Here is a 15003-nt window from a genome sequence, read left to right as displayed (position 1 = left end):
ATGTTCCATTCTAGTTTCATCCCTTTCTGAACAAGAATGTGTTTTGCAATATTTCTCACAAGAAACTATACTTGGACCAAAATGAGGAGATAGCAGCAGATCTGGACATCATGATGTGGCTGGTTCATCCCAAGAGAGAACCCATGGAAGAGATTCTGGGAAGTTTTGAAAGACAAAGGCTTATTATCAACAAAGACCCTCTATCAAGGCTGAAGCTGCTAAATAAGGTGGGTGAAGTATTGCTGCGTTTTCTCAGATTTACAATGCCTTTAGGACCAATCTCCAGTGGGATAAGACTAGTTACCAAGATGAATGAATAACTAAGAATTGAACATGGGAATATAACACTTATAGTTTTGCAGATGACACCAAGCTGGCAGGAATAGCCAATACTCCAGAAGATAGACTTAAGATACAGGAGGATCTGGACAGACTCGAACACTGGGCACTATATAACAAAATGAACTTCAATGGTGAAAAAAGTAAGGTTCTACATTTAGGCAGGAAAAATAAAATGCACAAGTATAGTATAGGTGGTACCTTGCTCGATAGTAGTAACTGTGAGAGAGATCTCGGAGTCCTAGTGGACAATCACTTAAATATGAGCCAGCAGTGTGCTGCAGCTGCCAAAAAAACCAACACAGTGCTAGGCTACATTAACAGAGGGATAGAATCAAGATCACGTGAAATACTAATACCACTTTACAATGCCTTGGTAAGGCCACACCTGGAATACTGCATCCAGTTTTGGTCACCACGATGTAAAAAAGATGTCAAGACTCTAGAAAGAGTACAGAGAAGAGCAACAAAGATGATTGGGGGACTGGAGGCTAAAACATATAGGGGACGGTTGCTGGAATTGGGTACGTCTAGTTTAATGGTGAGGGGTGACATGATAGCAGTGTTCCAATATCTCAGGGGCTGCCACAAAGAAGAGGGAGCCAAGCTATTCTCCAAAGCACCTGAAAGCAGGACAAGAAGCAATGGATGGAAACTAGTCAAGGAGAGAAGCAACCTAGAACTAAGGAGAAACTTCCTGACAGTTAGAACAACTAACCAGTGGAACAACCTGCCTCCAGAAGCAGTGAATGCTCTTCTTCTTCTTCTTCTTCTTCTTCTTCTTCTTCTTCTTCTTCTTCTTCTTCTTCTTCTTCTTCTTCTTCTTCTTCTTCTTCTTCTTCTTCTTCTTCTTCTTCTTCTTCTTCCTCTTCCTCTTCCTCTTCCTCTTCCTCTTCCTCTTCTTCTTCTTCTTCTTCTTCTTCTTCTTATTATTATTATTATTATTATTATTATTGTTGTTGTTGTTGTTGTTGTTGTTGTTGTTGTTGTTGTTGTCGTCATCTTAGGCTGCTTGGAAGGCCTCAGTAATATTGAGCAAAGTCAAACATGGAATGCTGGATGACAATTCTTTAGGAAGACAGATCAGGGATTTTTTGTATCCAATTTGCAATCTGAAATTGCTGTAAAACTGGTGAGAGAGCCATTAACTGCTGAAAATTGTGATCCCCATAGCCTCAATTAAATCCTGCCCAGAATTAGCAAAAAAGAAAGCAATTTGATTGAGCAGTTTCCAAGTTCGTGTTTGGACTGAATACGATGAAACTGAATCAAGCCTGGATAGAGGTCCTAAGATCCCAATGGGGATCTTAGCTTTGGAATTAGGATTCATCTTGTCCTGACTGGAAGGAGTGTCACTTCAAGGGCAGGTCCATATTTTCTTATGGTTTTAAGCAGCCCAGATCTGGCCAAAGCTTTCCATGCCTCTCTTTCACCCCAGTGGGATATTGCAATAGGCCACCTGCTCTTTGGAAGGAGGTCCAAGGCTTTCAGTTCACATGATATCAGAATGTTGGTCCAATAATAGGTAAAGGTAAAGGTTCCCCCGCACATGTGTGCTAGTCGTTTCTGACTCTAGGGGACGGTGCTCATCTCTGTTTGAAAGCCGAAGAGCCAGCGTTTGTCCGAGGATGTCTCCGTGGTCATGTGGCCGACATGACTAGACGCCAAAGGCGCACGGAACGCTGTTACCTTCCCACCGTAGTGGTCCCTATTTTTCTACTTCCATTTTTACGTGCTTTCGAACTGCTAGGTTGGCAGAAGCTGGGACGAGTAACAGGCGCTCACTCTGCTATGTGGCACTCTGGATTTGACCCGCCAAACTGCCGACCTTCTGATCGACAAGCTCAGCGTCCTAACCTGACTCCAAAAACTGAGGCACTGTGACATGATTTTGACCTAAAGAAAAGTCCTTCCTGATATGTGAACTCGGATAATTTGAAAAGAAATACAACTTGGATTTGATCTTTGGTTTGTTAGAGGATTCTTCTTTTGAAAATCCCATAAATATAATTGTTTCTGTTGATTTTTATCTACCTTATGTCTCTCTGAGCAAAATTTAAGTAGTAATAAATGTGGATCTGCCTTTCCACACTTGTCAGTGTCACCTAATTGTTGTTTTTCACTAGAAATGACCTTTTTCTGGATACCTAGCTAGGCCTTAGAAATATCCCTTTCCCACTCGGGGATTACACTCAGGACCCACGTGCTGCAGCAAAGGATTCCTGGTTTATCCTTTTACCCTCATTTCATCTCCATCTCATCTCACTCCAGTTTTGGAAATGAGGCAGTTAGTTTTGCTCTTGTTTGACCAGCATGGCAGCCATATAAATGGAGGAAATGAATATAACAATAAACAAAGAACATCTCCTTTAAGATTGGCCACCCTAATTTGTAAGGAATTTTTCCTTTGTATCTTCACTGGGAGACATTTTTTGGGACTGCTTTCGAAGGGGAGTAACTTTGCAATGTTTTACCAGTGAAGAAGAAACCTCTCCAGGTCCTGCTGATCAGAAGTTTCTTTCTTTATCAAAATTTTAATCAATTGTTTTGAATAAATTGTATTCCAAACTTTAGTATGAGTAGATCATCATACTATAAAATCTTGGATACATGAAGAACAGAGGATTTTATGTTAATACTGGGGTGAATACAAACCCACTAGTTGTCACTTAATGCTTAATAGCTGAGTCCTTCAGGAGAAGGGCGGTATACAAATTGAATTAATAAATAAATAATAAATAAATATCTGTATCTTCTACAACAGACATGTCAAACACAAGGCCCGGGGGCCAGATCTGGCCCGTGAAGTGGTTTCATGCGGCCCGCGAAGCCATCCTGGAAACAGTGAGGGAACGGCCCCCACTGCCTTGGCCCTGGCCCAGAGACCCTCCTTCTGCCAGAGACCCTCAGATCTGTCCCACTCCTGCCCAGGCCCCCATAGGCACCCTTGATGCGAACGATGTAGAGCTGGCCATGCCCACCCAGTAGGCCACGCCCACCCAGGCCATATCCACCCGGCTCCCTGAGGGCAACTGCAATGCTGATGCGGCCCTCAATGAAATTGAGTTTGACACCCCTGTTCTACAACCATTTGGAATTAGTTAGAGATTTCATATTTACTTAAGTGAAGCCCGGAAACTACTTAGCTCATGTTAATGTCTGCATGCATCTTTTTTTTTGGATGTTGAGTTATAATACATTTTCTTTGGCATTTGTTGTTTTTCTGCTTAGTCTCTGCCTAAGTCCCAATGTGTGGAAAATTGTCATCCTGGATTTTTCAAGCAGGTTCGGGAAGGGGAGCCAGTTTGCTGCTATGACTGCATTCTTTGTCCAGAGGGGACCATCTCTACTCAGGAAGGTGGGTGACACCGAAAGAAAGGGATACTGGATTCATCCATTTATACCAATGTGGAAGTCATTCAATATTTAACATTGTTACCAAATCTATAATGGAAATCGATTGCTTTATCTTCTCACTTCCAGAAACTAAATACTTTGCAAAGATCGATAAAAACTCAATTTATCTTCTTCAATTCTATTAGGAATTAATGTTAATTGTTTTATTTATTTACTTATCCAATTTATGCACCCACCCATCTCACAGAAAGTGTTTCTTGGCAGCATAAAATAAAACAATTAAAACTTTTTACAGAACTAATTACAGATTTTTTTTTAAAAAAAGCAAGATTGTGAGAGTGGAATCTATAGTATGAAGGTGTTACACAAGATGCAATCACTGAACAGGGTCCCTCTTACTGGGTGATCCCCAGCTTCTTGAAAGATTTCCAGAAGACCTCAAATGTTTGGGCTAAGCCCAAATTTGGAATAGAAATGCCTCTTTTAAGGTAAGAGTGGTATTGTCATCTGGTCTGAATGAGGAGGCATTGTACACTATTTTCAGAAGTCTCTATATGGACCAAACTGTGTTAGACAACTTTCATCTCCAAAAATTTTCCAGAGTTTTGTTGAAGGCATTCTTGGTACTGTACTTAGGTACAAAACCCACTGACTGAGGTACAGTACTGAGACTGAACTTGTTCCTCTTGAAGTTGACCTCTGAAGGGCTCTGGTTGAGGATGTGCAAACATCCTGGCCCCTCTGGATCTCTCAGTGTTGTGTTTTTTTAATATATCATCAACCAAGATGTCCTTCCAGAATATCTTCAGGGATTGGAGTGGGAAGCAGTGGTTTCCAGTGGTTATCCTTTCTTCATTAATGATTTCATATTATTGAGGGGCAGAGTACAAGCCCTAGGTTCCTGCAATGGACCATCTCTTAGGTCTTGAGTCCTTTTCTCTCTATCACTGACATAAAACTGCTGGATGATGTGATTTGGAACCATGAGATATGGTATCATCAGTACACCATCCATACCTGGGCAGATGTTGCTATTGTGATGCTAGCCCAGCACATTGAGGTAGCATGCATCTGGATGGGAGGAACCAACTTTGAGTCAACTCTGGTAAGATGGAGTGGCCTTCTCTTTTTGGCCATGCAGGGTCTACTTATAAGCCATCTCTCATTCTGGATGGGGTAACATTCCCCTAGATGGAAATGGTGCAAAATTTGGGGATCCTGCTAGATGCTCGGCTTCTGCTTGATGTGCTGGGGGCAGCCTTGTCTAGTGGAGTCTTTAAGCAGATTGTACTTGTGCTCCATCTGTGCTCCTTTCCTGAACTTAGGAAGCTTACTTATGCTTTAGTCACTTCCTGTTTCCTGTGGTCAGTTCTCTGAGTGAAGGATGGTTGTGATGCCAGCACCTCTCTTTTTGGGGGGTTGCATTTTTTGTTGTTGTTTTTATCATTGTATATATTGGGGTTTCTTTGCTAGACTAAAAGCTGCCTAAAGCTTGGGTTAAAATGAGAAGTCAGACAAATATTATATTTAAAAAGAGCCTTGGTGGAGCAGTGGGCTAATGCCTCCTTAAGTAACACCAGCTGCCTGCAATTATTGCAGGTTCTCATCCCACCAGGCTCAAGGTTGACTCAGCCTTCCATCCTTCCGAGGTAGGTAAAATGAGGACCCAGATTGTTGGGGGCAATTAAGCTGACTTTGTAATAATGCCGCTTGGGGGGGGGAAAGCCCTAATAAGCAGGCATATACATAGAATGAAGGCTATTGCTAAGCACATTGATTTGTGCTTAAATTGTAAGCCTCCCTGAGTCTTTGGATAAGGGTGGGATATAAATGGGATTAAAATAAAAAAATAAAAAATATATATTGCTATGTCTTTCCTGTCTCTTAGTATCAGCTCTCATCCAAAGAAGATTTAATTGAAATATGAAGAGATATAAAAGAAACATTTCTTTCATTTTTTCCCCTCAGATACCGAAAAATGCACCAAGTGCCCAGATGATCAATTTCCAACCAAGAACCAAGTACAATGTATAACCAAAACAAGACACTTCCTTTCCTATGAAGAACATCTGGGCCTTATCCTGGTCTCCTTTGCACTTTTCTTGTTCTTAATGACAGGCTTTGTTCTTATCATATTCCTTAAATACCGAGAAACTCCCATTGTCAAAACCAATAACCGGGACCTGTCCTACATCTTGCTGGTCTCCCTCATGCTTTGTTTTTTGTCTTCCTTTTTTTTCATTGGACAACCAAGGAAAGTTACATGTCTTCTCCGACAACCGGTGTTCAGCATTGTCTTCTCAGTAGCTGTGTCTTCTATGTTGGTGAAAACAATCACAGTGGTGCTGGCCTTCCTGGCCACAAAACCAGGGAACAGGATGAGAAGATGGTTAAGGAAGAGCTTAGCCAACTCCATCATCCTTTCCTGTTCTGGTGTCCAAATTATCACCTGTTCCATCTGGCTGGGAGTTTCTCCCCCATTCCCTGACTCTGACCTGCACTCCCAGCCTGGAGAGATCATACTTCAATGCAATGAAGGGTCTGTCACTATGTTTTATGTTGTCCTTGGCTATATGTGTTTCCTAGCTTCCATTTGCTTCATTGTAGCTTTCCTGGCCAGGAACCTGCCTGGGGCCTTCAATGAAGCCAAGCTGATCACCTTCAGCATGCTGGTCTTCTGCAGTGTCTGGGTCTCCTTCCTGCCCACCTACCTAAGCACCAAAGGGAAATACATGGTAGCTGTTCAGGTCTTCTCCATCTTGGCCTCCAGTGCTGGGCTGCTGGGCTGCATCTTCTTCCCCAAGTGCTACATTATTATCCTGAGGCCAGATCTAAACTCCAAGGAACATCTAATAACAAAAATAAGGAAGTAATATTAAAACTGTTTCTTAGGTTCATGATATTTATTTTTCCATTGGAGTTATTATTGGGCTCCCTCTGCATCAGTTTGACAATTAAAATTATTAAAAACCAAAGGAAATAAACTCATATATAGTGCAAATAATGAAATTATATTCTAACATAATCATCAAACAGCAAAATAAAATAATAATTAAAATTGTCATGCAGCTAGTGAAAGACAGGATAAGAAATCAGATAGTTATATTAACATAAGACAGCTGCAGAAGAGAAAAGACTCCCCCATAAGAGGGAGAAGGATTTTTTTTCCTTAGGTGGAATGAATATGGAAATCTATATATGTGTGAACATCCTCTCTTTATCTCTATGACTTATTCTTGAAAGTAGATGAGGGTAGTAGAGCAGGGTATTAAGCACATGCAGATGACCTTCCCTAGTTCTTTTTGCAGTTGTTAGGTGACATCATAATCCTCAGATGGAGTCTCAGAATTCCATGACTTCAGTGTTGACTCACCACTTTCTCAACACCCTTTCTGGGCATGTCCCAAAAGGACTGACCCTACTACAAAAACAGTACCTGGAACACTCAACGCCTCTGTGGAAACCTGACCTAGGAAAGAAGGTAGTAAACAGACTGAGATTACATTGATTTCTTACCCAAATAAGCCACATGATCTGCTGGCCTCCAAATGTGGAGGTTTCAGAAATCTGTCATATGAATGGGAAAAATATCTATAATGGAAAATGTCAGGAGCTCATCCCAAAGGCTTTACTATTCAGACTTATCTAGGGAGCTGCAGGGAGAGACCACCTTCTATGAAAGCTGCCTAGAGGCCAAGATTCTTTGCATCATCTCAGTGGGTTAGGACGCTGAACTTGTCGATCAGAAGGTCAGCAGTTTGGCAGGTCGAATCCTGAGTGCCGCGTAACAGAGGGAGCGCCTGTTACTCATCCCAGCTTCTGCCAACCTAGCAGTTCGAAAGCACGTAAAAATGCAAGTAGAAAAATAGGGAACACTCCGGTGGGAAGGTAACAGCGTTCCGTGCGCCTTTGGCGTCTAGTCATGTCGGCCACATGACCACGGAGACGTCCTCGGACAAGCACTGGCTCTTCGGCTTTGAAACAGAGATGAGCACCGGCCCCTAGAGTCGGAAACGGTGTAGGGAAAAGGTGAGAGCTGAAGCCCAAACAGGAGAGGAAGGAAAGCTGATGGTCCATTCCCTGATCTTCCCTTCCTTCCTTCAAGAAACTACTCAAAGCAGAAGGTAGAAATGGAAAAATAGAGCATGGAATAATAGGATTGGAAGGGATCTTGAAGGTCTTCTAGTTCAAACTGCTGTTCCAGCAGGATCCCCTATACCATTTCAAATAAACGGTTGTCCAGTCTTTTTTTGAAAGCCTCCAGTGATGGAGCACCCACAACATCTGAAGGAAAGCTGTTCCATTGGCTGATTGCTCCATCTACCACTTTACTCATAGCAGGAGCCCTATTGGTAATAAAGCTTGTCTGAGGATTCAGATGGTTTATGCAAGACGTCTCTTTGTATCCATTCCGTCTTCTCTCCCCCTCCCCCTTCCAAGTAACAACATTAAGCAGAAGGGAGGAATGGAAAGATCCATTCATCTGACAATTTACTCATAACTGGAGCTGTATTTGGAATAAAGCTTGTCTGAGTACTAAGGTGATTTATTCAAGACATATCTCTGTGTTGATTTTCCATCGAGGGTTTCCCTCAGGGCCAAGATCTATTCAGAATACCTTTAAGTTTGGGATAAGTTGATCAAATAATTCAGACAGGCTTCACTAATTTCAAGGCCCCAATATGTCCTCCAATATCAATGGTGCAGGAAGGGAAATTTATCAAATACAGGTCTGACCACAGAAGGCCTGACTGAATTTTGGTAAGAAGAACCTGAGTTGTCTGGAACTTGTTTTGGTAGAGGGGTTCAGTTGAAGCAGGTTCTGCACCATTTAGCAGCTTCTCTTGCTGAACCTTCACAAGTCTGAAAGAGTCAAAATGGATCCTCATGAGAGACATCATCCCTGGCCACCAGGGAGCCAGCTGCAGGGCCTCCCTTCCTCAAAACAAATGAATTGAACTAAAACAAGAAAGGAAAAGGTACCACCAAGTACAGAAAGGAAAAGGCACCACCAAATATAGGAATAGGCAACAAAATCTGAATATTTTCTATTCCACCAGTGGACACAAATTGTCTTTGTTTACTCTGTGGAAATTGATTCCTCCATGATGGGAATAATCATTATGCAGAAGATAATTGAAACCTGCACACAAAATCCACAACTGGAAAGGTCTGGATCACTTCAGCTTTGTGGGATTTTACTTGGCAATAACAGCATATGTCATGGATTTTCAAAAGACGTCTTTTCAGACCCCTGTGATGCATCTTTTTGCGAGGTCTTTATTTGCCTTGAGTAGTTCTTTATACATAGCACAAAGGTAAAAAAACGATATATGCAGTGTTATCTTCATTTTAGATGTCAAAAGGTTTTTGCGGCCTCCCAGTTTTGTTTTCAGTGGGAAACGGGTCCAAGTGGCTCTTTAAGTGTTTTAGGATGCCTACCCCTGGGCTAGTCAATTGAAAAATAGCAAAGAGTATTGTTATGCAAGTCTTGCTAGGAAAGCACAGGCCATAAAAATGTCTGCTACAGGACTCTCTACATCAGAAGTCAAAAAAGTCTATTCAGAAGCTCATTGCAAGAAACTGGAACTGGAAGGTAACAGAGAGGAAGCCACGAAGAGGATGGAACTTAATCTGGAGTTCAGGTAAATGGAGATTGCTGATAAAGGGCACATCAGGGGAAAGAGAGAGAGCACCAACACCAGTTAGGGCACTACCCAAATCTCCGTGGAAGGAAAATACCAATTCCAGAAGAACTATGAAAGAGATGAGGTTGAGACATTCCTAACTAACTTTGAAGATGCCTGCCAAGATTAGAATTCTCCAGAACCCAGGATACGGCTCATATTTGCCCTCTCTTGAAAGGTTAAAAAGGTAAAGGTAAAGGTTCCCCCACACATGCGTGCTAGTCATTTCCAAATCTAGGGGCTGGTGCTCATCTCCGTTTCAAAGCCGAAGAGCCAGCGCTTGTCCGAGGATGTCTCCATGGTCATATGGCCGGCATGACTAGACGTCAAAGGTGCACAGAACACTGTTACCTTCCCACCGAGTGGTCCCTATTTTTCTACTTGCATTTTTCACGTGCTTTCGAAATGCTGGGTTGGCAGAAGCTGGGACAAGTAACAGGCGCTCACTCTGTTACGCAGCGCTCGGGATTCGACCCGCCAAACTGCTGACCTCCTGATCGACAAAGTTCAGCGTCCTAACCCACTGAGCCACCATATCCTTTCTTGAAAGGGTGCTTAAGCCAAATATTAGCTAATCTGAGTGTTCTGAGGAAAAGGAGGACAAGCAATCATTTAAAACACACAAATATTAATTATTAATTCATTTATTTAATGTTTGAGATTATTTTGGATTTTAATTTGATTAATCTAACATTCCATATTTTTATTTCATTTGGTTTTAAAAACCCTAATTGTCAAACAAATGCAAAGGAAGCATACATACCATCAATAATTCAATAACTAATTAAATGTTATGACTCTAAGAAACAATTTCATTATCAGTTTCCTATTCTTATCATTAAATGTTCCTTAGTGTTTAGCTCTGGTCTCAGAATGATAATGTAGCACTTGGGAAGGAAGATGCAGCCCAGCAGCCCAGCAGCAGAGGTCAAGATGGAGAAGACTTGCACAGCCACCATGTATTTCCCTTTGGTGCTTAAGTAGGTGGGTAAAAAAGAGATCCAGACACTGCAGAAGACCAGCATACTGAAGGTGATCAGCTTGGCTTCATTGAAGGCCCCAGGGAGGTTCCTGGCTAGGAAAGCCACCATGAAGCAAACAGCAGCTAGGAAACCCATGTAGCCGAGGACAACATAAAACATGGTGACAGAGCCTTCATTGCATTGAAGGATGATCTCTCCTGGCTGGGAGTGCAGGTCAGAGTTAGGAAATGGGGGAGAAACTCCCAGCCAAAGGGCACAAATGAAAATTTGGACACCAGAACAAGAAAGGATAACAGAATTGGCCAAGCTTTTTCCCAACCATCTTTTCACTCGGTTTCCTGGTTTTGTTGCCAGGAAGGCCAACACCACAGTGATTGTTTTGGCCAACACAGAAGACACAGCTACTGAGAAGACAATGCTGAACACTGATTGTTGTAGAAGACAGGTGGCTTTCCTTGGTCGTCCAATGAAGAGAAAAGGAGACAAAAAACAAAGCAGGAGGGAGATCAGGAGGATGAAGGACAAGTCCTGGTTGTTGGCTTTGACAATGGGAGTTTCTAGGTATTTAAGGAATATGATTAAAACAAGGCCTGTGGTTAGGAACAAGACAAGGGTGAAAGAAACCAAGATGATGGCCAGATGGTCTTCATAGGAGAGGAAAGTTATTTGCTTAGAGATGCATTGCAGTCGGTTCTCACTTGAATGTTGATCATTTGGGCATTTGGTACATTTTTCAGTATCTGGGATAACAGAAAATAATATTTATTTTATACTCCCTCAAACTTCAAGAAAACCTTCTTTAAATGAGACATGATACGGAGAGATAGGAAAGTCACAGTAAATTTACCATAGTAAATGGTAAAATATATGCTTTTATTTAAAAGGTTTATTTAAAAAAAACAAATATATCCATACATACATGCATAAACATACAAAACTATGTACAGTTTGTACCCCAGCAAACCCCCCAATGTAGCTGTATATACAATTGCAAAATCAAGAACAATTTTTTTTAAATAAATAAATAAATAAATAAATTACAATTTAAAAAAAATAGATATCTGGAGCCATAACCTCCCTTCTCACTGTATTCTTTTCCTGCACTGATCTTACCTTAACCCAATGCATGGGGGAAGAATAAAGTTTCTAGAAGTTTAGGCTCCCAGTTTTTCCTTTTGTGAGGGAACTGGTTCTGAGTGGCTCTTTCACTGTTTCAGGTTGCTTACCCCTGCTATAGGCTCTCATCCTCATCTCATCATTTTTGTGCTCTATTTCTGTAGAGATGTAGTTATTTCTTATATAGAGAGCAACTCCACATCTTCTTTTATTTGGTCTGCTTCTTTTAAATAATTTAAATCCCTCTTGCTGTGTGTTGCATTTGCGGGTTTCATCCCACGAAATTTCCTTAATGGCAACAATATCATATCTGCCCTCATTTACCTGAATTCCTAATTCACCCTGTTTATTGCTCATACTCTATGCATTAGGATAGACATTTGAGTCCTTTATGACTGACCCTGTGTTTACTTTCTACACAACCTTTGTGGTGCCTGAGTTCCCCTGTTTCCTTACCACCTGTTTGATTAGTGCACTTGGTGTGACACTCACTATTAAAAACTTGATTTTTCTTGACAAGATTGATATTCTTATCTGCACACACATTTGTCACATTTGCACACACAAGTGATTGGACAGCCATTTGTCTGAAATGGTATATGGTCTCCTGCTCCTATAGAGGGTTGGACTAGAAAACCTCCAAGGTCCCTCCCAACTCTGTTATTCTGTTAAAGATTGATCGATCAATAGAATGATTGATTGATTATTGTATCTTTTGACCTGTAGGGCAAAGTTATTTTGGGGGAGCAAAAGCCATTGATCTGAAACTATTTTTCACCTTTCAAAGAATTCAGATGTTCCTAACAAAGGTAAAAATTGAAGGACACTTCCAACCTGACTAGTAGAAGAGCTATTTCCTCTGACAGAAGTAAATACACCATATCTTTCTATCTCCTCCTATCTCATCCTTCAAGATTGTTTTTTCGTGCCTCAACCATTATGGAAGAAATTGGGAATGTTGAAAATAAAGAACAAGAAAACAGTCAATCTTAAATTAGTCTTTTAAAATACTCACTGATCAAAAGTCTCTTGATCCATCCAGCACAGTGTTCCCTGGTATCACTCACCTTCCTGAGTGGAAATGGTCCCCTCTGGACAAAGAACACAGTCATAGCAGCAAACTGGTTCTCCTTCCCGAGCCCTCTTGACAAATCCTGGCTGACAATTTTCGACACATTTGGACTGAGGAAGAGCCTAAGCAGAAAAACAACAAATGCCAAAGAAAATGTGTTAGGATTAACTATCCATGAGAAATGGATGTCAATATGAACATTAGCTGAGTAGTCTCTGGGCTTCACTTAGGTTAATAACAAAATGAAATTCAATGGTGAAAAAAGTAAGGTTCTACATTTAGGCAGGAAAAATCAAATGCATAGGTATAGTATAGGTGGTACCTTGCTCAATAGTAGTAACTGTGAGAGAGATCTCGGAGTCTTTGTAGACAATCACTTCAATATGAGCCAGCAGTGTGCTGCAGCTGCCAAAAAAGCCAACACAGTGCTAGGCTGCATTAACAGAGGGATAGAATCAAGATCAAGTGAAGTACTAATACCACTTTACAATGCTTTGGTAAGGCCACACCTGGAATACTGCATCCAGTTTTGGTCACCACGATGTAAAAAAGATGTTGAGACTCTAGAAAGGGTACAGAGAAGAGCAACAAAGATGATTAGGGGGCTAGAGGCTAAAACATATAGGGAACGGTTGCTGGAATTGGGTATGTGTAGTTTAATGAACAGAAGGGTGAGGGGTGACATGATAGCAGTGTTCCAATATCTCAGGGGCTGCCACAAAGAAGAGGGAGTCAAGCTATTCTCCAAAGCACCTGAAAGCAGGACAAGAAGCAACGGATGGAAACTAGTCAAGGAGAGAAGCAACCTAGAACTAAGGAGAAACTTCCTGACAGTTAGAACAATTAACCAGTGGAACAACCTGCCTCCAGAGGTGGTAAATGCTCCAACACTGGAGGTTTTTAAGAAGAGACTGGACAGCCATTTGCCTGAAATGGTATAAGGTTTCCTGCCTGAGCAGGGGGTTGGACTAGATGACCTCCAAGGTCCCTTCCAACTTTATTATTATTTTTATTTTTATTTTTATTTTATTATTATTATTATTATTATTATTATTATTATTATTATTATTATTATTATTATTATTATTATTATTATTATTAAATTTCTGACTACTTCCAAATGAATGCAAGATATTTAACTAGATGTAGTTTCTTCATTTAGTTCCTCACTTTGTCTACTGGCGTATCACATTGCAACACTAGACTTTTCTACCTTAATAAAGATTGGAGGGATGGAATTGAGGAAAGATTTAAACATTACAGTAAGTTACGACCAGTTTGTTTTGTCTCATGGCTATATTAACATAAATTCCTCCACTCTTCATGTACCCATGATTTTAACTATGATGGCCTATTCATATTCATATTTAGAATAAAATTTATTTTAGAAGATTTAGTTTATGCTCTTAGATTTATAAAAAAAAGACTGGTATCATGAGAAAACCTTTCTGAACTATGAAAAAATTGCTAAGCTTCTTGTTTTTGTAACAGCCTCCTATTTAACATGCCAAGGAACAATTCCTTTCAAATTAGGGCTGTCAATCTGAAAGGAGATGCTGTTTATTTGTATATGTATGGACATATTGAAATAGGACTAAAATTGGCTGCTTATTGTCTAGAACCCCAGTGAGATGAGATGGATGTGAGATCATGAGAACATATCCCACAAAAAGGGTTAGGTCAGGCATCTTTTGCTGCAGCATATGAGACATAAGTCATAAAGGGATATTTCTAAAGACCAGTTTTGTATCAGAGACAAGGCGTTTTCTGTTGAAAGACTACAACTAGGTGACACCAACTGGCATTGAAAGATAGATCCACATTTAATGTTACTTAATTTTTTAGCCTTCTTTTTGCCCAGCAAGACTTAAATTAGCTAGCAAACAAGATAAACAATTTCATGAAGTGTACCCTTACAAGCCAAAGGCCAAAGCAAATTATCATTTATTTTAAAATTTTCTCTCATTAGTTCTGATATCAGGAGGGACTTTTTTTTTTTTTTTGGTGGGGTGTTTGTCAAAGTCATGTTCCAGTGCTTGAATTTTCTTTATCAGGGCATTATCTAACATCCTACCAGTCATTATGATTACATCTGTTCTGAAAGCCTTGGATCTTCTTCCTAGGAGCAAAATGCTTACTATTTATCCCAATAAGGCAAAAGAGAGGAATGGATAACTCTGGCAAGGTGTGACTGCTTTAAAACTTCACAGACTATGGACCTCCCCTTTTAGGACAAGATAAAGCTTATTTCCCACTAGGATCAACAGCCCCTCCACCAGTCTTGATTCAATTCCATCTGATTCAATCCAGACATGAACTTGGGCACTGAACAAAAAATTGTGTTTTTCTCTGCAATTTGAGGACAAGGAATAAGCAAATGTGACGCTATTGGCAATACAATCCCTGGCATGTGTGGGCCACCCTCAGCAATTTTATGCAGTGGGAACAC

At 40.7% G+C, this 15003-nt stretch overlaps 1 protein-coding gene across 1 annotated transcript; it reads right to left on the bottom strand.

The window, feature by feature from the left end:
* Positions 1–10201: 10201 nt before the first annotated feature.
* Positions 10202–12730, bottom strand: LOC310633283 (vomeronasal type-2 receptor 26-like; the record flags this gene model as incomplete). Its single annotated transcript, XM_083350982.1, has 3 exons — positions 10202–11106; positions 12550–12636; positions 12724–12730. 3 exons carry the CDS (start codon positions 12728–12730, stop codon positions 10202–10204), a joined length of 999 nt encoding a protein of 332 aa, XP_083207108.1.
* Positions 12731–15003: the final 2273 nt, after the last annotated feature.

The sequence above is a fragment of the Vipera ursinii genome, assembly GCF_947247035.1.
Source record: "Vipera ursinii genome assembly, chromosome: 2".
Taxonomy (NCBI): domain Eukaryota; kingdom Metazoa; phylum Chordata; class Lepidosauria; order Squamata; family Viperidae; genus Vipera; species Vipera ursinii.
The sequence above is the reverse complement of the archived record's forward strand: the minus strand, read 5'-3'. Positions and strand labels throughout refer to the sequence as shown.